This window comes from Drosophila persimilis, unplaced genomic scaffold (genome assembly GCF_003286085.1).
Source record: "Drosophila persimilis strain 14011-0111.01,24,50 unplaced genomic scaffold, DperRS2 tig00000124-arrow-pilon, whole genome shotgun sequence".
Lineage (NCBI taxonomy): Eukaryota > Metazoa > Arthropoda > Insecta > Diptera > Drosophilidae > Drosophila > Drosophila persimilis.
Window position 1 is genome coordinate 384,521 of NW_020825294.1, and position 25,597 is coordinate 410,117.

A 25,597-nucleotide genomic window follows, 5' to 3' on the forward strand; every position below is an offset into this window, starting at 1 on the left:
AGAAAAGAAGTCAGCAGCCGCCGGAATCGATAAACGCTTAATTGGCCGCAAGGAAAAGACATCTTGATGCAGTGGAAAATCCCAGGGAAAAAGGGAGAGCCTGAGGATTAGCTCTGTGAAGGTTGGCTCTCCTCCCACGGAGATATCCATCGGACATTATAATGCTGGGATTGTCACAGACCACCCTGGATTCCTTCCCCCGTCCTTCAGTGGGGAGTCCTTCATTAAAGTGTAAGTGGCATGGAATTTCATGAAATTTTAATGCGATAGCCTAACCCCTGACCAGGCATCATAATTGCCGCAAGTTTTTATCCCTCCTTCACACATATGCCACCATTTTATGAGGACAATGGGAGCCGCGGATCACATTGTAAATAAAACATTGTAGAGAATGACAAAAGGGCATCCATATCCATCGCCTCTCATCATAAAATGAGCAACGAACGAACGAACGAACGGAGAAAAAAACTCTGTTCAAAAGGCAGCAAAAGGCAAAGTGCCGCGAGTGCCGTCAAGTGCGAAATTTAAATTTGCATAAATTATACAATGGCCAGGACCCCAAAACGGAGAAGCGAGAGAACCAACCAAAAAAATAAACCCCAAAGACAATGGCCACAAAATGTAGCACACCAAAAAAAATGTGTTTTTGTGTAAAGTCATGAAAGATATATGAGTGCGATAATCATGAGGGCGTGAGATTTGAGTGGCCATAAAGTGTTTGACAAGCGGGAATGGCGGAGGATGGGGAGGCAAAAATATGAATACGCAAGAAATGTTTTATGGGGAGTCTAGTGAACCTACCTTTCATTTCATTTCAGTAATTCTCAAAAGTAAAAACAACCAGCCAGCCAGATGAAATTGCTGATATTCTTCTCTTTCGGTCTTCTCTTCCAGTGACGAAATCATTCTTTGATTTAGCTTCTCTTTGAGTGACGTAATCAAAGAGAGCAATGTTCCTCCGCTACGTGGTCCCTGAAATAATTATAGAAATGTCTTATTTATCATATAACGGAGAGTCTAGTGTAGAATTACCTTGCATTTTACTAATGCTCAAATGCATAAACAAACAGCCAGGATGAAACTGCTAATATTCTTCTCTTTCGGTCGTCTCTTTCAATGACGTAATCAAAGAGAGCCATTCTCCCTCGCTCCTTGGCCCTTGAAATAATTATAGAAATGTCTTATTTATCATATAACGGAGAGTCTAGTGTAGAATTACCTTGCATTTTACTAATGCTCGAAAGCAAAATCAACCAGCCAGGATGAAACTGCTGATATTCTTCTCTTTCGCTCTTCTCTTCCAGTTGCAAAGTTAAAGAGAGCTACGCTGCTCCGCTCTTAGATCCTCTCAGTGAAGTTACGGTTCTCCTTCCTGTGCCTGAAGTTGTTGTTGCTGGTGTACATTTCACTCGCGCACTAACACTCACTTGTTGCCCATATCGCCTCATTTCACTCCACATTGCCTTGCTCTCCCTCCCACACTTGCACTCACTGACACACTTGATCGCAGCATTTCACTCACTTTTACGCATTGCGCTCAATTTCTTACGCCGCTCCTTTATATAGTTCTTGCGGTTATTGTTTTTATTCACATGCGCTTGCAATTATGTACATATGTATGTACTTTCACTCTCACAGCCAAAAAAATACACTTTGCTTTCGCTCTTTATATATTTCTTGCGGTATTTTCACTCCCGCACTTTTTGCTTTTATCGCCTTCCAATTCCTGCCTCCTTGCGCCCCTTGCCGTCTGATGACCATCCTGCACAACAGCAGCGTGACTTGGTTCCGTTATTCCTTTTGCGTTTCCAGCGGAAACAATTTTCGCAGGCCGGTTTTTTCCATTTTTTCACTGTAAAGAAAACACTGCACTTGATAGTTTTCACACATGCTGCGATCATTTTTTCACATTTAGCTTTTCCTTTGGCTCTCCCCCACACACTTTTTCGGCTTTCCACTACACAATTGATCAAATTTCACTTTAAAACATTTTCTAGATGCTTCCGCGTTTTTATCCTCGTGCTGGGATTTTTGACAAAGTTTTCTGCAAATAGCGCTGAGATGAGATCATCGATTCAACAGAAAGCTTGAGCTTTCAAGTTCTAGAAAGCGCGAGAGCGCTGTCTTATCTGTAATCCTCTCTTCCCACTTTAGTGTGTGTGCAATATGACTTCATGGGCATTGCTGAGAGCGGCTTTGCGATTGCAATGTGTGAGAGAGAACAGAAAAGCTATATTCAATCAAGGTGACGCATTTTCTATGTTTGTTATGCATGCTGCCTATGCTGATCTCATGGGCCGTACCTGATGACATCATTGCTTTTAAAGCACCGTGCGGTTTTTGCTGTTGCTGCTTCGGGCTGTGTATCGTAGTTGTTGTCATAGCCTACCGAGGGTCCATAAGCGTAGAGCGAGAGGGGCGTACATGGGTGGGGAGGCTGTGAATGAGAGGATGAGCATGGAAAAGGTTCGTTAATGCAAAGTGATGCGATTCTCATGCGTCGTATGTAAAGTTGGCGAGATTTTCATGATTATCAAGAAATATTTTATTGCCAATTAAATTGAATTATCGATTAATATATATGTAAATGTATACATCTGTTCATATTTCCATCTATATAAAGAAATATATATTTACCAATAGAACTCTCTCCTTACATTCCCGTATTTTCACTCAATAGCCCATCATTTCACATTCAAATCTTTGCCAACATTAAATCTCATATACTTAGTTTACTCACAAACAACAACAAAATCCCCCTGGCCCACACAGAAACTTGGCCAAAGAGCAACAATTGTCAGGGCTAAATGGGCCCAAAACATTAATCACAATAACTAGCCACAAAATTTGACCCCTTCCCTGATACCCAAGCCCGAAAATCCCCATAAATACATACATACATATGTATGTATGTATGTCCCACAGCACAACACAAAACTATTAAATGGGGGAAGCACACACATGCATACAAGGCTGACTTATTACCAGGCAAGGGCGATAGGGAAAGGAGTCAGTCCCCCATCCAAGAATCAGAAGGCTAGCAGGCAGTCAGGCAGTCAGGAAAACCGCAGCTTGTCATAATAAAGGGACAAGGATCCGGGGGCGCACGTTTAGATTGGCCTAGCCAACGGCAGGACATCTACAAAACGGACGAAACAAAAGCAGTGGAGTCGGAGGATGTGATGGACAGGGGCCGACTCTCTCCCTCCTTTCTGCTACGTGACTTTGTGATTTTATGAGCGTTGCAAATGCCACACGTACTCGTGGCAAGGACCCCACACACAGACCATACCAAAACCAAATCCTTTGCATTAACACTCAACTAGTGTGGGGCGGGGGGGGGGGGGAGCGAAAATCCTGTGGCAATGCTTTTTATGGCTGTGTTTAGTGAAAAAAAGGATTCAACTTGATTGCACCCCAAAGAATCCCGGGTACTATGTGGCGGAATTTAATTGGCTGAAGGATGAACCCTGAAATGCTGAAAGGCAGAGACAATCCCCACCAATTAGGCACCGCAGACAGGACACTTGAAATGATCGGCATTGTAGGGGAAATTCCTCGGCAAATTCAATGCACAAAACATTTCTGTAATGCAAATAATTTCATTTTGATTGCGGGAAAATAAAAGCCACAAAAAAGGTGCCAGAGGAGGCCACGTTGTCTGTAAAGTTTTTCATATTTCTTTTGCCTGCAACGCCACGTTTTTTTAAAGCCTCGGAAAATATTTCAAGTGCAGCAAAGAAACAAAAAAAAAAAAACGAAAAAAAATATGGATACACAGAGAGGAAAACCAAAGCAAAAGGCATTTTTTGTTTTCGCCAGAGAAGAGAAGGAGCAGGAATTGGAAAGACAGCGGCAGCAGCAGCAGCAGGACCCAGCGTCCCGTTCTGTCTGGGGGCTGTCCTGCGTGTCTTTGTGGCGTGGCGGGGCCGGAGCAACGGCGGATTTCCTGATGATTTTATTGGGCCGCCAGCAAACATTTTTGAGTGTTGCCAGTAGCTGCCGCAGCAGCAGCAGCAGCACCAGCGGCCGACAACGGACTGCGGAATGCGCCAAAGTATTTGGTAATTTTTCTCCCTCGTCCCCCCAAAAACAAGTCCTTCCTTTTTTCCATCTTTTTCTTTCGGTACGGCCCAAGGCTAGCCAAAAGGATCTGGCATAAAGGATTAAGCAGTGGATAGCCCAAAGGCTTGTAAATTGTTGAGGGAGAACTTTTTTCATTCTTTTGGGTTTTTAAATTTCAACCGAAGAAGACAACCACACAATAAAATGTTGCAAAATATTGGTAGAATTTGTAATGGAAATCAACAGCGTAAGGAATGCAGAGGGAGAGAGAGAGAGAGAGAGAGAGAGCGAGAGCGAGAGAGAGTCCTTTCTGCCACATTTGTGCATCAGAGCATGGCCTGGCATTCGACTCCATCTGTGGCAGCTCCTTCTGTTGCAGCTCCTTCTATTTGCTTCTCCTGTGAGTCATTGCCACTCGCCTTCTGTTTAAGGGGGTTCTGTTCCCTTATTACAGCCGACAGCCGCCTGCAGGCTACTTATGGCTCAAATAGAAACCAGGCCAACACCTACTACTACCACACACACACACACATGTGGGGGATTGGGAATCGTATAACATTTCGCCAGAGTTCCTCCTTGGGCTTTCCTTTACGTATCGCTGCTTATAGACTATGGCATGGCTTCTGGGCAACTTACTTAGCGGTTGAGTGCAAATCTTATGGCAAAACATACATATACTATGAGTATATGAGTGTTTGTACACGACTGTATGAGTGTACGGGTGTACGAGTGTATTCGAGTGCGGGGCAAAGTGGCTGTTTTGTAGGTTTAAGTTGCAGTTACGTGCATGGGTATGTTTAACATTTGGGGTTCACGGTAGAATGTGATTGAAATGACTTATGAGGCAGCAATCAGCAAATGCTAAAGGGAACGAATAGAACTCAGAAACTGCCCTTAGACAGTACTCCTCCGTCGAGCAATCTTTGATACAAAACCCTGAGATATCTTTCCACAGATTTCTTTTTATCAAAGTCCCATAATCAGCCCCCACTCTTAAGCTTCTGCTTCGAGTAGTTGCCAAGCCAAAAACTTGCCAAAAACTTTTGCCAGCGTAAACTTTAAGCCTGCCATCTGATAATTATCACCGTAAAAATTAGAGAGTTTAAAACCTGCGAAAACTAATAATTTCCCCAAATTTCTCTCTATAATTTCGTTGCACTTTTCTCGCACTGCAACGCAAGAGAGCATTGTCCTCTGAACCGACAAATGCTTGATCTTATTTCAATGTCACGAAGTCATAGACCAGACAGAAGCCAGGCACTCGAATCGTTAATCATTTGGCCGCAAGAAATTACGTATACGTCAAGTGTGTAGCCGGTTAGATAAGCGGCCTGAAGGAAGCTCTCAAGAAAGAAGGGAAGAGAAAGAAGAGAAAGAGCCCGAAACAAGGTTAAGGTTTGGGTAGGACAAAGGGGTTTATCGTTTGATAAATGGCCCCCCAGAAGCTCCACTCTCTCGAAGACAGGGTTCAAGGTGAATACCTGAGAGCGCTGGCATTGTGCCCACACACAAAAAAAAAAGGAAGAAAGAAGGATAGAAAGCTGAGCAGCCGATGAGAGACATTCAAGGATGAAATTATGCAAATGAGCGCACACAGCAGGCAGCGGCAAACAATTTGTCAGGGAAGCGGTTTGGGGGCTACAAGCCCCGAAAAACTTTCAAGACAAATCAATAGAACGAGACCTCGATTGCAATTAAAATAGTTGTGTGGGGTAAAAGTTTTTCAAAGACGTGACTGAAAGGGTTTTCCACAGTGCAAACACACACACATACACACACACACACGTAGATCTGCCACTAATTAGGCGAAACGGGAAAATCAATAAAGGAGTAGTGCTACCCGCGATATTTATCCTTTCAGCTTTCGTATTAGATTTCGACAAATGCAATTTTACAAGCAACTGAAGACAGACAATGCACTTCAGCAGCAGCTTCGGTTTTCAGCTTCAATAAAAAGAAATGCTCTTTCTTATCCCAGAAAATACTGCCAGACAGGACTGTAGCATCCTACAGGATGTGTTGCACCATTTACTGCAGCCTGTTGTGTGTGTCTGATGCTTGGATCAAGCTCCACCCCTCCACCCCTCCTCCTGGCGCACTCCTGCCACCCGCCTTGTCATTTAACTGTCAGTTTCTCGGCTTGTTTGTGTCGCCCGGCTGTCGCTTAAATGTCGCCCCGAGGAGGCGCCAGAGCCCGCCAAGGGTTGGTAAAGTGCAAGGCGTGGCAGCGAATACAAATGGGAAATCTGTTGTGTGCGACTCCTTGGCGGTGATTATCTCTCCGCGGCCTGCCGGGATATTTTGACTCGAACGAGAGCGACAGACAGAGACAGAAGGAGAGTTCGATTGGCCAAAAGATAATTGATAAGGATAATTATATGTAAATGAAAATGGAGTTTAAAATCTTCGATGGATGCATATAAATTGTAATTATTTCTTATGAAATCTCTTTCGAAAGACCTCTTCTACCGCTTGCCTACGTTCAAAAATTAAGAAAAAAATATAGTTAAATTTTTAATTCAGATTTTTAAGACGTTCAAAAATTAAGAAAACAAAGATAGTTAAAGTTTTAATTATTTTTTGTATTCAACTTTTTCAGGCAGAATTAGGGAACAAAAAATCACTTAAAATAACGCTATTGGCCAGAACAAATTTTAAAAATACAACAAAATGTTAACAAGAAATGCTAAAAATAAAAAAAATACAAGAAATGTATTAATTTACAGAAAATTCCAAAAAATTAAATTAAAATAGCAGATAATACTTCAAATAACTCGAAAATATCAAAAATTAATTTATTGACTGAATGTTTTAAAAAATACAAAATATGAAATGTAAAAAAAAATTTTAAACAATGAGAAAATACCAAAAAATGCAAAAAATAAATAACTAAAATAATTAAACACACAAAAAAAATATTGACCTAAAATTCCCCCAAAAAATGATTAAAAATACAAAAAATTATTCATTGAATTGTCCAGAAATAGAGAGGTAGAGGTTGAAGTACTTCCCCACGGATCTATGCATGGACTGCGATCATTTCAAAGGAAATCCACTCTTAGTGTCTGGCTAAATCAAACGAAACGAATGTCTGATGGAAAAGTTATGAAACCCGTTGAACAATCAGCTGAATATCATAGAAAATGTTAGCCCATTTCTATATAAATCATTTGCCCGCCAATTGCCATCGTTCTCCATTCAGAATATTCAAATTTTCCAGCTTCCTCGCGCCGCCTAATTGATTGCATTTGCCAAAAAGAATCCACACAGAAAGAAAAAAAAAATTCAATAAACTAGTTAGCCAAAAGCCATGAAAAAGTGCTGAGAGGGGACGAGAGCGAAGCGATGAAAGCCAAACGAGAAACATATTTTAGCCATGAAATTTATGCCGCCACACACTAAATGAATTTCCAGTAGACAGAGGATGACCAAGGACCTACTGCAACCAGGACGAAAGAGAGGGAGACGGCACAACACCAACAAAGGACAAATGCAAACAATGCAGATAATTTAGTTGGCTGCGGCGGCGGCGGCGGCGGCGGCGGCGGCGGCGGCGGATAGTTTGCAACAAAAGCACAACACAGAGGGAAAGCAGGAGGCGGCAGGACCAAAAGAGGCCTCCTGCCAACTTGTTTAAATTGGCGATGAATGGGGGGCGGGGGACGAGAAGGAGAAGGAGAGAACTAAATCCATTGGCACGCCACAAAAATAGTTAACTTTGTGCTGGGGGAACGTTTAAATTATGCAGGCTCCACAGGATACACTGGACACTGGGACACAGTGGGACACACTGGCAGTGTATCCCCATCTGTTCGATGGAGCTGCTGTGTTTGTTTGCTAAACGTCTGTCAGAGTCTACAAATGTTTGCATTTGGCATTCAAAAAGTTCATGTAGAAATGAAATTAAGTTGACTCCGTCCCAAGTGGCTTTAAGGATTTACAAGATACAAGATACCGGATACCAGAGTGTATCTAAGCCCCAAAAGATCTCCGTCTTTGTGTGTGTGTGTGGGGCCCCACAAAATGCAGCTCATTTAAACACATGTCACAATACTTTCGCACAGCTGTCACTTTGACAATTTTCTAGATGAGTTTCTTGCGATTTCGTCCTGGCTTCCGCCTCGTGTATTCACAGCCCAAAAAAAAGCAGCAGGCGAATCTTTAAGCAACATATCTCTGTCGTCGGTCTCGTCCTTTGGCAGCGTCTGGTGCGTAGGTCTGTCAACGTCATCATCATCGTAATGTGGCACCCACAGAGGCAGACACACCCACACACATCACACGTTGGCTTTGGCTTCTTCTTTAACTTTTTGGAGACACGCGTAATGAAAACTTATATCACTGGAATTACGAGTATTACAAAAATGCCAAACAGATGTGGTTTTCCAGAGGCTCTTTTTTTACAGCCAAGGGAATTTTTAAAGAAGTCGAAAGAAGAGGTTTTTGAGTGGTTAAGATGGTTTGCTAAAGGGTTTGCTATAGGGTTTTCTATCATTACTTTTCACTTGAATCATGCAGGTTCTGTGGGATATTACACTTAGATTTCACTTCATTTTGTTCGTTTTTGTATATTTTATAGCTTTTTCCCTTGATCTACTTTTCTATATGATGTTTTGCATCGTTCCTTGGAGTCTATCGTCCACCTATTCCATATTCATTCCTTCCTCCTTGATTTGCATCATGGCTTTCCATATTTCCTCGTTATTTCTCTCGATTCGCCGCTTTCCCTCCTGCCTTTGCGGGCCTTCTGCCAATTGATAGCTCCTTGCAGCTATAGCTCTCTTCAGAGATAATTTTGCATTTAATACGAGGTTTATCCCTTGTAAAACGCAGCTTTTCTTCGAAAATACCTTTGCATTAACAAAATTAAAATCCATGGCCATGGAGTGCTTTACTTTACAATCTCGTGCGGGGCTCTTCTCTATTCATAATATTTCTAGTTTCTCCCGGAAGTAGGAAGGATGCGCTTTGTGGACAGGACAACCATCTTCAATCTTCAGGGAGTGTGTGCTGTCGCGGTTTCCTAGGAAGTAAATTTCGTTATCGTTTATTATTATTATTATGCGCGATGTGTGAAATGTCTGAGTCCGCTGGCATACCACCCTCTGTGGTTGTGTGGCTGAGGCAGTGGCAGTGTGGCAGTGGCAGTGGCAGCGTGCGCCGTGTTTGTGTTGTGACGTGGGAAATAAATTTATATTCATAACACACAGGGACGACGACCAGAAGGAGATACGGATGGAGGCTGAGGCTGAGGCTGTGGATGAGGCATAGAGTAGCATACAGCGACATGCATACAAAGTGCTTTATGTGTGCCACAAGATGCTGGGGCAGGCAGGGGGCTGCGGTAGCATTCCATCAACAAGACTTGCAAGTTTTTTGATTAAACTCGAGTGGTGTGTGTGTGTGTGTGTGTGTACGAGGGAGAGGGTAGATTTTATTTTTTGGGGGCGTCTGCAGCTTATTAAAGCAACGTCGTGTCGGAGTCGACTCGAGTCGAGTGCGTGTCGGAGTGGAGTTCATGTTGCAGCTAATGGGATTAGCGTTGCATCCAGGGATAGCGAGAGCCCTTCAGATGGTAGTAGTAGTGCTGGCTTCTTCTTCCAATCTCCTCCATATATTGATTACTAATTTACTTGCCAGAGACGTTGCCACGTCACAACTTTCCACAAAACTTCATATATCACGTCAGCAGATCCCCCAGTACCCAGTACCCAGTTCCCAGATCCCAGATGCTTGCCAGACAGATGCAGATAACTCGATTTTAAGGTAGCCCCAAAACTCTTGGCATTAACATGATGTCGGCAACGGAGGACTAAAGTTGCAACATGCGTCGTCCGCTTGATGCTTCTTGGATGGGACAACTTGCTCCTGGACAACTTCGTCGTCGTCGTCGTCGTCATATAAAATGTACAAAGACAAGGTAATTTTGGGGAACAGCAGGGGGGGGACTCGCATCAGACAGCAGCGTGCAGTGGCAGCGACAGTGGCAGGTCCAAGTTCCACTCAAAGTCATTCATGCTTGAAGTCAAACGAGGAACCTCCGCACAACAATCAAAAAAGCGTTGCGAAAGTCAAAGATGCCGCAGGGCCATTGGAACTAACACAAAAAACGTGAATACCCTTACCCCCTTTTCCCACCCTTCTCTTTGGGGAAGGATTGGTAGAGTATGGCAATGGGTTTGGGGATTTTTCGGGCCATGTGCAATGCAATAACTTGCCAAAATGACACCATGTCCTTGGGGTCTACTTTTTTCGGGAAGAGCACAGCAGCGCGTGTTGTATCGATAACGGGTTTGTCGCTGCCGCATCTCTCCTGCGGGGAGTGGGGAGTGGAATAAGTATGCAATCGTGTCTGCACATCATATGTTTGCTAGGGAACTCCACCGCCGGGGGAGTACATTGAGAGAAAAGCTTTCGTTTGAAGGGGGCCATTCGTTTATGGGAATTCCATAGTATAATTTTCTGTAAATACTAGATAAAGATATGCCACGAAATCCATCAGAAACACTTTACAAGTCTTTTCTTAATTTCCCCTTTTTCACCTGCAAATTTCTCTCAGTGTAGTCCACGGTCTATGCAAACACAATGAGAAATCATGCACAAATCGAGCAAATTGCATATTTCTTACGCGACTGGAGCGACTTTTAATTTTTCATGCGAGAATTGCAGTCAAGTTCTTGGAGACTGCAGTTTTTCCTCCTACATTTCCCACATTTCCTACATTGCGATTTCCATTTCGATTCCCCTTTGGGGACATTCGTTTCCTTTGCCATTTGTTTGGCCGTATGTGTGTGTGTGTGTGTGGCTTGTAAATTTCCCTTGTCGGACCATCGCCACACTCAGAGGCGCTTGATTGAGCTCACGTTTCGCCGGAGCCGGTGCCGGTGCCATACAGCCAGCCTCCCAGTTTTTTGACTGTCAGACAGAGTAGTGAATATTTCCACATACTCTGCCCCCGACTCGGCGCCCCCCTGACTTTTTATTCAAAAAATATAGTACCATGAAGTGGAATGCATACTCGAATAAGCCCTAAAATTAAACCCAGCAGCAGCGAGAACTCCTTTTATTTCCCCCGTGTCTGTGTGGCAGCGAACTTTGCCGCAATTTTCGTTTAGTTTGGGACGTGGCCTACGGAATGGGGTTTTTTGTATCCCACCCCCCTTTAGGTACGAATTTCAAACATCATTGTCTTTAATCAAACAGCATTAAAATTTACACATGTACCTCGTCGTATTTGTACCCAAAAAAGATCCCTAATCCCAATACCCCCCCATTTGAATCCCTTTTCCTTTTTCAACATTTTTGCATGTCACACGGCGTATTGCAAAACATGAGTATGTAAATTTTGTTGTGTTCTTTTCCTTCTTTCCTATTCAGGGAACACCCATAAGAGGTCCTTCTCCCTCTGCTCCATTATATGCTCTGTATTAAGTACAGGAGTTGATTTCACATGTGTCGTCTGGCTGGGGGATGGTGTGGATGGGGTGGCACGGTGGCAGGGTGGCAGGGTCCTCTGTGAAAAATGTTGCAAAGATGCAAAACAACTGCTGGCAGTTTGTCAAATTTGATTTGTCATACATCAAATGGCTTTAAAATGACAAGGAAGATGTCTGCTGACAGCCAGGATGGAGTATATATTGCGGGTGTCCTTTTTTGCAATGGAATTTCCATGGAGAAAATAGAGAAAATAAAGTGTGCTGTTGGAAAATAGCTAAAAGTGTTGATGTGGAAACTGTACAAGGAAATATATGTGGGTTTCTCGATAGAGGGAATGGTCATCATAAAAAGAGTTTATCCAATGAAGTGGAATATGGGTGGAATGTACAGAACAGTTAATTAACAAAAGGGAAGAAAGTTTACTAGAAGTTAAGATAATTTATCACTATTCTATCCTCATATCTTTTTAGTTCTTTGGGTATTTTCCAAGGCTCCAAAATTAGTCTCTTAGCAGCTTCTGTACCCAATCACTGTATTCCCCCCCTTCCTTACTCTTCTCTCTGTTCAACTCTTCTGCTGTCAAGTCTTTAGCACCTCCCAGGACTCCCCTTCTCCCCTGCCATTGTGGCCACCCAATTGATCAGAGCAATTGCCAGATGTTATGCTCCAGCCAACAACCTCTTGAGCTTTCGCTTCTTTAATAGTCACTTCATCATTCAGCAGGGGAGGGCACCCCATCTGGCACACTTCACCTGGCGCCTAGCCTAAGTGGAGTGCTCATTTACTTAATATTCTAATATAAATTTAACGTACTCCATCAAAAGTGCAGCCACCTCGGTAGCCAGAACAAGATTGAGATGAAGAATGGAGGGGCAATAGCAGCCGCAGGACCTGCAAAGGTACTTGTGAGACCTTGCACAGTTGAAGGACATGGAAATGAAACTCATTTGCCTCATCAGAGGCGAACCATAGAGTGTGGGCGATGCCATGTAAAAGGAGACTCTACAGTTGGTTGTACCCAAGGACCCAAGGACCCTAGCCTGGTCTACATTCAGCGCTGCAGCCTGACAAGCAAATTGCCAGGATACACACCTAGCCACAGACAATGTCCTGCCTTCTGCCTCCTGCTGCTGCTGCCTCCTGCTGCTGCTGCCTCTTGCTCCTGCTCCTGCTGTTCATTCTGGTGCTCGCTCGCGTGTTAAACTTCGCCTCCAACATGGAAACTCGAGAGCTGAACACAACCCACACGACCACCACACAAAAGAGGAGGATGCGGACGGGGCTGGTAATGGATGTACTGTGGGACAGTGGGACTGAGGCGGACTAAGGGGACTGGTGTGGGGGGGGGTGAGGGCTGTGTGACCATGACTAATTTGTTAGCAATTATGTTGGATTGACGTCGCCGGATTGGGCCACATTAGCATAATTGTTGTTATGAGATCCAGACCCTTCTGGCACCAGACCCACAACTGACTTTTTGATGGCAATGCAGAGGTGCACTTGACATTCATTAACATCAGGACCCAGAGAGAAAGCTACACTATATAGAGTGATACGAGTGACCCAAAAACAGTGCGAAAACTCCGACTTTGAGATTTACTTCAGTTTAAGGAGCATTTAGATTATACTTTTTGAATGAATGGGACCCCAAGTGGAGCCCGAATGGGAGCCAATGCCGGGTAAATCAAGAGCCCTCTTCCAATTTGTGGCTGGCGGATCGGCGGGTCTCCTGGAGCTATTGCTTTTGCATCCATTGGATGTCGTCAAGACACGGTTGCAGCTGCAGGGCGTGCAAGCAGCCGCCGGAGAGCTCCGTTACACGGGTGTCTTTGACTGCATTTCGAAGATCTACAGTCACGAGGGTGTTGCTGCCTTTTGGAAGGGCATTGTGCCCCCCATATGCTCGGAGACCCCGAAGCGAGCCGCCAAGTTTGTGGTTTACGAGCAGGCCAAGCCGCTTTTCCTATTTGGAGCACTCCAACCGACGGCCCTAACGCATGCCATGGCTGGGGCATTGGCGGGTACCCTGGAGTGCTTTTTCCTGAATCCGTTTGAGGTGGTTAAGATCACACAGCAGGCGGATCGCAGTGATGCCCTCAACACGCTGACGGTGGCCAGGAGAATCGTTCAGAGCGATGGATATGGCATCAAAGGACTCTACCGAGGAATCACAGCCCTCATGATCCGCAATGCCATCTTTCATTTCGCATATTTTGGTATCTATCAAGGACTTAAAGATGAAATTCCCGCCTATCAGCATGACCTCGCGGAGTTCTTTCGCAGGGGGGCCATTGGGTTCTTTTCGAGCAGCATTAGCTGTTTGTTCAGTACCACTTTCGATGTGGCCAAATCCCGAATACAGGGTCCACAGCCTACCAAGGGATCCATCAAATATAAATGGACTGTGCCCACGATCAAGACGATATACGAAGAGGAGGGCTTTCGAGCGTTGTACAAAGGCTTGAGTGTCAAGATAATGCGTGCGGGACCAGGAGGTGCTATTCTAATGCTGGCCTACGAGTATGGCTATGAGTATTTGACGTATAAATATGGTTGAAATATGTGTAATATATCTAGTTCTATAAATCTGTGTGGTGTGTCGTTGGAAACCACAACAAAACTGGTTATCGATAATTATCGATTTTTCAATTTACATCATAAGCTATGAATAATTATCTAAAACGTTTTATTGACCATCGATCGACATCTTTCGCATGAGAAAAGGGTATTTCCTGATCGATAGCTTATCGATTAATTGATTTCCAGCACCATAAGTGAAATAACCATCGATTAACATTTATTTCCCATTAGGAACTCATTTCAAAGGACTCTTTTCTTACCGATTACTTATCGATTAATTAACTTTTACCACAAACATTGAAATCGTTTCATTAACCATCGACTAAAGCCACTTTCTCATTGTAAAATCACCGATTAAATATTTTACCCCAATAACAATTAAATAATTATTGAAAACGTTTCATTAGCCATCGATTAAGACAAATATCGCATGAAAAAACTTTCTAAAGGACTTCCAATCTGTGCAACATCCTTTTATCAATAAAACAAATAGAAACAAAGTATCCAACGAAGTTTCCACAGACTCCACACGGAAAAGTCGCTTAAATAAAAAACCTCAACTAGTTTGGTTGCTCTTTCCAGTTTCTGTTTGGGTTTTCGGTTACCTTCACACAAAACCTGACCACAGACCGCAGTTCTACATGTTTTACAATTTGCACTTAATTGTTTAGAGCTCTACAACGACAAGGACAACGACATCGAGGAGAGCAGAGCACAGGTCTACTACAACATCAGAGACACAGCATCAACAAGCAACGACAATTATAAGCCAGCCATAACAACAATTACAATTACAGGCAGAGAACACAGAGAGAAAACTTACAAGGGGAAATGAATTGTAATTAATTTATGCCGAGTGCTGGAAAGTGTTTTGTGGGCGGATGGTCTCTCAAAGTGAGCTACTGGACTTTGTTTCCTGCTTTCTTACCACAGCATCCGTATTCCCACTTATTCTCTGGTCTTTGTAGACCTCTCGTATTCGTTTGGGATCAGGGGTATATTGGATTTTGTACAACAAAAGAACTCCCTAGCTATAGTCCAAAAATCGAATGTTTAATATTCTGTGATACCCATACAGATACCCAACATATAAACAGATCATTACTGACGAAGGAAAAAAGTTGTGGCTTCTACAATTTTGAAGATAGAGGACTTATATTTAATAGAGGTGTTCATAGGGTAAATATCTAACTAAATGACAAGAATCATTACAATCGGTTAATTATTAAAGCCTGAATTTAAGATAAAGCTATACCTTCATCAATTTTGAAGATAGGTGTCTCATATTTTATAGTTTTTTTTCTACACACAATATCTATATATAGTGCAAGAATCATTAAAATCCGGTGGACTTTAGATAGAATTCACGTCTATTCCTGACCATTTTCTGTCTTTTATCTCTCCTCATAGTATTTCCCATCAAAACAAACCCATTTCCGCCCAAAAAGAAGTCATATCTAAGTACCAGGTATTATCTAGTCGAAAACCTATGGTTCTTTTCTGTGTTTTTTCCTTCTTTTTGTTTGGTTTCATTGCACTTGACACTCCCACGTAATTGTGTGGTAATTGAAGAGTCCTTTCATGGCGGAAAGGAATTGCAATTAAGAGCTATTAAGGTGAACAGCAGGAGAGCCAGCACAGAGGCAAAGGAAGCTGCTGGCTAATCGCAGAGAAGAGGAGAAGGGCGAGGACCTCAAACACGACAGCCCGACAATTATCATATGGCTGAAATCGAGCGAACCAAACCATAAATCAATGTTAAATGCTGGGATAAATATCTGCAAGCTACAAATCAACATTTTCAAGCCATCAATCAACATTTTCAAACATAAGTTTGAGCATTCCATAGTTGGGGCTGTGGGTGGGTGGAGGGGGCGTAAGGCCATCAAATAGAGTTTCATGCTTAATTAGTTTTAATGCGTAATAAGCATATTTCTCGTCTAAATTAGCCAAAAACATCGACTGAAACGAACGAGTCGGGCCAAACAAAATGTTCAATTGTAATGGCAATTTGGGGAGGCCTTAAAGTATGCAATGCACATTTTCAATTATTCATAGATGAAATTGCAAATGCGTAATGAAATGAAATCAAAAGCAGAATTTCCAATACGCAGTCCATATATAGAGACCTCCCAAATGCCCACAGCCTCATACACAATCCCTATCTGAGCGACTGAACGACTGAATGGCTGAATGGCTGGATGGCTGGACTACACATCATTTCCCAGTGGAGTGGAGTGGAAATGCCCTTGAGCCATTTGCCATGTTCATGTCGACGTCATTTTCCATGGTATTGTAATTACACTAATCTATACTCGTATTTCGTGTGTGTCTTTGTGTGGCAACAGCAATGTAAATGCATTTGAAATTGACCCTGGAGACATTTTTGGTTTGCATGGTTTGGAAACTGCATTTATTGTTTCACCCGAGCATTGTGTGTGTTTAATTGTTTGCCAGAAGAGTATTTTCCCGGCTTCTTATTGCTAATTTGTAGATGGTTTTGTGGCGAGTATACATATATGTACAAATCTATCCGACCGACAAGCCTCATTAATTAAGTGGAAAGTGCGTTTCCACTTTTGCACAATTTTCATATGCAAATTATTTTCTGTTTCTCTATCAAATGAACCCAAAGATTCCATACACAAAGCACCCAACAAAAACTCAACCAATTACTAAACACAAAATTTGGCTTTTTGAAAAATTCTCCACCCAAAATATTGCAAACAAATTGAATTAACACAAAATGCAATGCACAATACAGTTTAATTGCTTCAAAAACCAGAGAAAGAGAGAGAGAGAGAGATCTCTCACTTCTGTGTCGATGTCTAGTCAATAAAATATGAATTATTTGAAATATTTAAACGTACCAGAAAATAAATCAAATGCCAATGCTCGACACCATCAAAAGGCTGAATCAGGGAGAGTCAGAAAGAGAGAGAGCGAGAGAGTAGACGGCACACAACTGAGTGAGAGGCAAAATTTACAGCAATTTTATTTCTCCATTTTTTGTGTGGTATTGTTGCCTGCCAATACATTTTTTTCCGACTCAACATAATATTGTTGCTCTTTGGAGCGGGCTTTAGGACTTCGAGCAGAGGTTTGCAGTGCAGAGAATTATAAATAATGATTTTACAGATCCCTATATATAACATTCCTAATCTGCAACAATTTCTACGATGCAGCTTTTTCTATCCCCTACTTATCTATCATTTTCCATAATATATGGCTAGATCCTTTCCCGGATCTACGTTAAAAGCTCGGTGGATCGACGGTATTTTTATTCAAAACCCAAGAACACTTCATCAAAATTGGACGATCATTTCCCATCTCTACCCCAGAAATGTTTTCTGTGAGGGTATCAAGCACTTCGGCCGTGAAATCTTTTCGTTATTTTTTCGTTTTTTTATTTATTGGGAAACAGCAAAAATTGTGTTGTAGCTGTTGTGGTTGTCTAAATAAATTTTTTATTGACCATGGTTAACGCTTCACTGGCCAATAACCAGAGACAGGGGCAGACACACACACACACACACACACAAAGAAAAAGAGAGAGGGGCAGACACACAGAGAGAAAGAGAGAGAGAGAGGGCGGCAGGAGAGTGTGAAAAAGGCAAAAACCACTGGAGAATGCCAAAACCAGTGGCAGGAGTGGCAGGAGCAGCCAGGCAGTCAGCAAGAGGAGTGCTCAAAGTTCTGGCTTGCCACACACAACGCCTCAAAGCATGCCACAAGTTATTTTCACACACCAGAACACACACACGCACAGGCACACAGGCAGTATCTGTGGGAGCGAATAAATGTATGAATGAATGAATGAAATGTTCAAATTACACATGTTATACACAATTGTTGGTAGAAAATATGATTATGCTCGAGGGTGAAAAAGGCCCACAGAACGATAACCAGAACGAGACCGAGAACCAGAATCCAAGGGCATGGCTAACGAAACTTGAAATTCTTGCCGCTGAATGTGTGACACGGTATATGTAGGTGTGTTTTTGTGGGTGTTTAGGTGGGTGTGTGTGTGACTGAGTTTGTGGATGGTTTCTTCTTTAGAGTATACTCTTGCGGAGATTTTTTGGGAGCAATTTGAAATGTTTGAATGGCTTGAAAACGGCCTCCAAACCTCAATAAAATTTTCGATTTCCGAATCTAAAAAGATACTTTCGAAAGTCATAAAAAAATTAATGAAGAATATTCCTTAATTTTCAGAAAATTTCAACGTAAATTCGATGTCCCATAGGATTTTTCATAACAACAAAAATAAATAACAATTATAAAGTGGTACATATATTACAAAAACGGCCTGAGATTAGTCCCATAAAATACCAAAAAAATAGTACATAAAAGAAATACTTAAAACTATTATTTTTCTTCCATTCAAACTGCTTAAATCTCATAATTGATTACTCTATCATTCAGTAAGAACATGCCCTATTCGTTCTTAAACATTTGTTATGCCAAAAAACACATTCCATAAATTCATAACACGTTTTCCGGTTACCTTCATTCCTGGTGGCATAGCCATCGAATGTTCAGACGGGTTTTATCCTTTATTCTTGACTTGGCTTTTATTTTTTGTACGAGTATTTTACGTGTCTCATGTGTTCTTCTCGTGCGTTTTCATTTTCAACTTTAAAGCCAGAAGACAGGAGTCCCGGGTCGTTGGGACTGAGGAGTTTGGTTGAAAATGAAATGAAATTAATATGAAGTTTGACTTAACGCCTCATAAATCATTGTCCAATTTTCAGACGACGACGACATCAGGACGCAGGACGCAGGACTCGCAGGAGTAGCAGCGGCAATATGTGGCTGAGAGTGTGAGAGATGACGATGAGGCGAAGGCGATGGCGACTATCCTGTGGTGGCATCGTTGTCCTGCTGACGTTGTAACACAAACACACTTAAAATGATTGAAATATATGTAGAGTCGAGTCGGATATATATGCGTAACATGGCACGACATTGCCCTATCCTATATATACCAGAGAGTAGTACACATACTCGTACGAGTCACTGTATATATAGTATTGGAGCTGCCCTGCCAGACGAGCGGCGTTTTGCTGGGAAGACAGAAGACTTCCTCATTACACGCTTGTCACGTGCACATTTAACGTTCCGTTGCACACACAGATACACTCACATACATAATTATGCACACACATACAGAGAGAGAGAGGAGACACCAACACCAAGCCGCATGACAGTCATTCATATTAATATTGTCGGTCAAAAGCGGAGAAAGCGGCGAAAGAGCGCACAAAAAAAGAGCCACCGCAAAAGCGAAACGAGAAGCTCTTTAGACGCCAGAAATTTCGACTTGAATACAAATTTCTAGCACCAAAAAAAAGCAGAAGACTTAACTGTATTTAAGTTCTAAAAATGGTTTGCTTAATATATGAAAAACATTTAAGTTTAGAGCTATCAAAATTATAAAGAACATCCCTTTAATTTTCTACGAAAATAAATCTTAAATCTAGAGAAAACCAATCCCTTAAAATCCAACTAAGGAACTCCCATCAAGTCCTTGTTTAAGTTAGTCAACTGCTGGCTGGAATATGCAAATTCCTTTATGCAGAGAACAAACTACAAGGACTATCTATGTATGTACATCCTAGAAGCAATGCATGGCAAGTGTTTTTCAATTTGTTTTGCAAATTGAGAAACTACTCGCAGGAAGCCAGAGACACCAAAAATGGACTCAAATTTAAGCCACAATTTGTACAGAATTTAAGCCATAAAATCTGCGTAACAGAAATAAATAAAATTGCAGATTTTGGCCATCAAAAAATAAGACCCTTAAATTCACTTAATCTTTCACGAATCAACTTTTAATTTCATTTCAAAATATGCTGTGTGCCCTACTATTTCGAATGTGCAATTTAATGGCCAACTAAAACAGACCCTGGCAGAAACTACAGCCACTAGCAGGGTCATTAAGCTTGGACTTGAAACACTGACCACATGAGCCGAAACCACATGACGCCCCACGCTCATCCTGCCACACACACACAGCCTGAGCCACATTACGGGATAATTAAACATGCTGCGCACGTGCAACGGCTGCTTTCAACATTTTATGCTCAAGCAAAAATGATATAAAATGCATAGGAGACGACTGGGGAGCCAGGCCATGTGTGTGTCTGTGTCTGGGGCTCTGTTTTCCACAAATTGAACCCCACAAGTAGACTGCTGACCGAGGCAGACAGCATCCAGCAACAATTTTTATATATATTAATTAAAAGGAATTTTACGCGCTAATGAAATAAAATGTGAAAGTGTGTGTGCGGAAAGGAAGGGAAATATAATAAAGATATGGGAAGCTATGGGAAAAGCATGCCACACTTTAATTTGGAAGCACATTGCACATACACCCTGCCAGTATCCTGTGGGGGTACGTATTTTGTAAAGAAAATAATCCCACAAAAGAAAAGAAAATCATCTCGTAGCTCTTGCTTCAGCCAAAGTTGCAGAGCCACTGAATTCTTTATAAGGATTATCAAATAATTCACGTTTGAAAGCAGCTCTTCGAACATGTTGCGTCTGTTAACGGTAACATTCCGGTTTGAAGGATGTGTGGGCGGTGACTGTACCTCCCGGAGATAATGATGGCTATTGCTCATTGAATATTTGAGTGCTTGAGTGCAGTAATTAATTGGAGGCCCCCAGAAATTCGGCTGTGATTTCCATTTCTTATAATTATGAGAATAAATATGTGCACTTTTCATTAAAGCAATGGCAGATCCAGACATCCCCTCCAGCATCTCTGTCGTATCCATTTACATCCTTTATTTTATCCCGAATGCTGACCCATATCGTGGCAGTTCTGTCAACGTTTTTCTGCAAATATTTTGACAGCTGTCACGCCCAAAAAGGGAAAGTGACAGTGCACTGACCCCACTTCCCCTTCATTGGGGAGAGATCCGTCTCCTTCTTTATAATTGAAAATTAATAGTCGCTAGTTGCTTGCTTATACAAGCTCCTGCTCTCCCGCCTCCTGCCTCCACGGCGTGTGCATTGCATTGGTTTCCATTTTGTATATTCGGTTGCGGCATCAAGGTGCCAACGTAGAGGAGCGACTGGGTGTGGGTGGCGTCCCTGGTCGTTCCCGGAGAGTGGACACGCGTTCAGGCAAACAATACCAATTACCAAGCGCGTAACAGCCCAGCAGCACAGGATATAGCCAGGTCGTAGGATATGAGAGTCTCTGTCTGGTGTACGTGTGCGGTGCATCTCTCGTCGTCTCTGTGTGGGTGAGTGCTTCCTGTCTGACTGCCCTCACATATTCATATAGCCACGGTACACAGACACATACATTCATACATATATGTGCGGCTGTGTGTCAACTCTGGCCAATGCAGATGTCTGCTTGTGTTTGTTTTTTGCTGTTTGTTCGTTTAACTGACATTCGTCCACTGTTATTTTTTCGCCCTCTCCACCAGTATCCAAACATTTTTTTGTTGGATTCTCTCTCATTTTTTTTTGTTCTCTTTTGTTTGGAGTCACTCCCTTACCGAGAACCCATTGTACAATTTTAATTGGCGTTTCAGTTATTGAAATGTTGCACCCAGATCGATTTAAATGTACCCTATAGTAGGTAGGGTAGGTAGGGTATCGTGGAAAAATGGAACATGGAATGGAACACACGCGCCGCGTGTCATGCAGCAGACCCTCTCGGTTTGCTTGGGTTTACGAGCGCAAAAATCTTCATTCGCAGCCAAATAGTCGGAGAATTTTCGACCCCTTTCTTTATGCACTAAGAATCCAGAGGAAATATCTCGATATCCGTTTCACCGAAAGAAATAGCCTTACTATTTACCAGTTCCGTAAAAGATTTACCACATTCCGAGAAATTTCTTGAGTTTTTCCGCCATAAAAGTAAGTGCATCCACTAGTCCCCCGTTAAAGCACATTCCAGCATTTATTTTGCAGGATATTAACAGTCAATAATGTCAGGTTATTGTCGAACATATGCGGCAGCGATTTTTCATTGTCGCCTCCAATAAAATGTTTTCTCCCTTTTTCCCATCTGCAGACATTTAGCGCCGTTTTCCCGGTGCATTTCACTTTTAATATGCTTAATGCGGAAGAAGAACAATAACTTTATAAAGTGTCACTTCTGGCGTTGCCAATAATGATTGATTTTCAGCTCGAGGGCTATCTGCGATGGCCATGTGTGCATAGAGCAGATTTCCCTTAAGCAGATGTCCGCAACTTAATTGAGTTGCAACGGATTCTCCGATTTAATTTAATTTTCCCAGCCTGGGCTTTCTCTTTGTTTTCGTTTGTTTCAGCTTTTTGTTGGGGGCGGTGTTAATCATAATATGTGGCCAGGTATCCAGCTTTCTGCATTCCTCTGGTGCTTTAGCAATTGTTTTGCTAATAACAAACACGAGGCTCTCTAATTCCCTGTCCCTGCAATCTATGCACTTTCTCCTCATCCATCCACACAGGCAGCCATCCGACAGCTCACGTTGGCGCCTTGGCAAAGGATTAAGGCATGCTCCTGTCATGCATAAATTCTGCAAGATGTGCAACAGAGAGAACTGCTGGTAGGAGGAGTCTGGGGTCTGGGATTTGATTATACTACGTTGCGTTTGAAAATTTTAAGGAAGATAATTCCTAAATCTGAAAATTACCAAATTTATGATAATTTTCTGCTACACGTTCACATGTGCTACTGCTCTGTAAGGTCGGAAAGTAGGTCTCAAAGACAATATAATTTCAAAAGACAGATAGAGGATAGAGCCACCAACAAAATCCACCCTGAAAAAATCGTGTACTATGGAAATATATGGGCTTTAATATGGAGACTCTTTATTCCCACTTTTTAAAAGGGTTTACTTTCCTTAAAAATTCGATTATGATTAAGCCTCTTTCAAAACTCCAAAAATACGTTTTCACAACCCAAAATCTGTAAATCATAAGCTTCCATTCGCCGCAGTCTCTGTTTCAACATCATCATCATATCATGTTTAATCCCTAATAAAGTTTCAGGGTTCGACACCCAGCAAACAAGGCAAATATCTTTCTAATGACTTACAAACAAAACCCCGAAACCCGAGACCGAACCCAAACTTCCGTTTGGGAGCCACAACAGCAGCTAAAGACTTTGCTAATCTCTGAACAAAACCTCAACAGAAGCCCCATCGTCGTACTACCGCCTCCTTCTAATGCATTTTGCGACAATGCGATAAACGTTTTAGGCAAATATTACAATAATAATTTACGAATACAACAATTCTCATCATATTAGTTTTGTGTGTGTGTGTGTGGCCAAAGGGATTTGATGCTTGAATTTAAGGCACCATTTTTTGTTTGTGGATTTTCACTTTTCATTTGAATATTCCTGGCATTTGCACTTGTTCGTGTCTCTCATAAATTATGGCCAGTATTTTTGGCTGTACAGCCAACGAATGTGAAAGCATTTTGGATGCTTAGATGTTTGTGTTTTTGATTTATTTGTTTCAGAATTAAATTGTGAGAAGAGAAGTGAATCCTTTTACCTCATTTCATTTGATTTTGTGAATATTCAAATGAAATATAAGATTTCATAAGCATAAACAGCTTAAAAGAATGCGATTTCATTTGAGTGAAATATTTTCGCAATTTAATTTGCACATCTTTAAAATCAGAACGAAAATAGAGAGATTAATGGTGGTGATTTCAATTATGCATGTACATAGTTACTATAAGTACATATTTATTAATTCAATGAAAATGAAAATGAAAATGAAAATGGAATTGGAATCGAAAGAGAGACAAAATCGGTACTAAATCACCATAAACATCATCATTTGTTTCTCTTTAACGCCAGTGCAGTGCACAGTGCATGTGGAATTTTTCAATTTAATTCTGATTTTAGCATCATAATTCAAATTGACTTTTCCTTTAATACTGCACATTCCTAAAATGCCTGGCCCAGACCGCATGCTCGTACTGCATTTTGTGACAGTTTAAAAATGTTCATAAATATTTAATTGTGCATTCAGTGCAATCGAATGGTAAATTCCATGGCAAATTTCAAACAACTGTCACGATTTCCGTGTCAAATTACAATAATTTTAATTTAAAAAAGATGTGAAATTGAATATAAAATAGAAATAAAAACTGTCCAAACGAAGAAAGGACAAACTGAATTAACCACGAATTACAAATCAATTTAAATGCGGAAAAAACTTTTGGACGAACGAAGGAAACTTCTCGTTATTCTGTTAGCCTTGGGTAGCGGAAAAGCGGAAACTTTTAATTCAATTCCATGTCTCAGGCTTGTCAATAAGAAGTTCCAGGAGACCTGGGTCCTGGGACCTGGGACCCTCTTTTAATGCAACATTTTTTTTCGTTTGGAAATGAAAATTTGTTTAGTAAATTAAGAGTACTTAAAGTGCAAGTCAAGGAAGAGCCAGGTCTCCCCAATCTCTATCTCTACGTATTCCTTCCCCGGGAACACTGGAACATTATGTATTCTTTTTTAAAACATGCAAAATCACGTCTATGCATCTTAATAACTTTTCGTGCTTGTGCAAACAATGCGAACGTGAAAGTTGAATAGGTTTTTGCTTAGTTATCAGGAGGGTGCCCCCTTTCATCCTCCTGGTGGAAAACGGAAAGGAGGAGGAGCAGGGGATGGAGACACAGGCGGGGGAGGGTTCAGGCTATGGACTCTCAATGCATAAATCAAATGTACATATTGTAGTTCAAGTTAAACTTAATTTAGTTTCTTCGAGTTTCGAGCAAGTTTTCGGGAAACGAGAGAGAAAGACAGAAAGCGCTGGGAATCCCAAAAATACTCCAGTAAAGTGGGAGTGATTCTGGTTTCTGGGGAGAATGAATAACGTTTGTTATCACAAGTATCATTATTTAGATATGCTGTGCGTTTCAGGTGGAAGTTTGTGTATTGGAATCCATTATTTTCAAAGAGTTTCGCTATCAAAATGATTTAGTCGTAGAATCATACACTAATCGCTTCGATTTTTATACAGAATCGAAGAGAAAATAAAATAACTGGAGTTAATTAAGGAACAAATGGCTGATGGAGTATTAATATAATATAGAGTATTGATATATTCAATAGCCAGAATGCTTGTGTGCCTCGTGTGATATTAAAGTATATCGAACGAAAGCTTCTGGATTTATCGGAAAAAGTGTAAAAAATCGATTGCATTGGTTATCATCGAATAAATTGATTCATACAATGATCAAACGTATAAATATATCTAAATATAGTCGCCAACAAGTCTATAATCAAAAAACGACTCTCACACGCCTTTGATTACTCATCCTGAGGTCCATATATGTCAAATCCATGGCCATAACTTTGTTAAGAAAGCCCATCCATTCCTATTTCCAGTCCCCAAAACAATTGAATTGCAAGGAAACCAATCAGTCAACAGAGAGGGCATGGGATTGCCCCACGTAACACAGTCTTCCTCTGAAAAAATCACACCAAAAAACAAAGTTTCAACAATACAAAAATTAATTGATGACGTACACACACACACACACACACGCA

General features: G+C 41.6%; 2 protein-coding genes and 1 long non-coding RNA gene across 3 annotated transcripts in view; 1 reads left to right on the plus strand and 2 right to left on the minus strand.

The window, feature by feature from the left end:
• Positions 1-955: 955 nt before the first annotated feature.
• On the minus strand, positions 956-2,124 carry LOC113565579. The gene is made up of 3 exons (XR_003408689.1): positions 1,220-2,124; positions 1,033-1,158; positions 956-972 (listed from the first exon to the last, which is right to left on the minus strand). It is a non-coding gene; the product is annotated as an uncharacterized LOC113565579 (long non-coding RNA).
• A 6-nt stretch (positions 2,125-2,130) lies between these two features.
• LOC6593518 (trypsin-1) overlaps positions 2,131-25,597 on the minus strand; it is a 33,068-nt gene continuing 9,601 nt past the window's right edge. Inside the window, exons 3-4 of the mRNA XM_002019173.2 lie at positions 2,304-2,437; positions 2,131-2,230 (exon numbers count right to left, since the gene is read on the minus strand). The gene's annotated coding sequence lies outside the window, so the exon portion shown is untranslated. The remainder of the gene's footprint in view (positions 2,231-2,303; positions 2,438-25,597) is intronic.
• LOC6593521 (mitochondrial 2-oxodicarboxylate carrier) lies at positions 13,142-14,063 on the plus strand. Its single transcript, XM_026987295.1, has one exon. It carries the CDS (start codon positions 13,142-13,144, stop codon positions 14,057-14,059), a length of 918 nt encoding a protein of 305 aa, XP_026843096.1. The 3' UTR covers positions 14,060-14,063.

Excerpts from the sequence above, each read along its gene's own strand:
- LOC6593521 (XM_026987295.1), top strand. The coding sequence starts at position 13,142 with ATGGGACCCCAAGTGGAGCCCGAATGGGAGCCAATGCCGGGTAAATCA.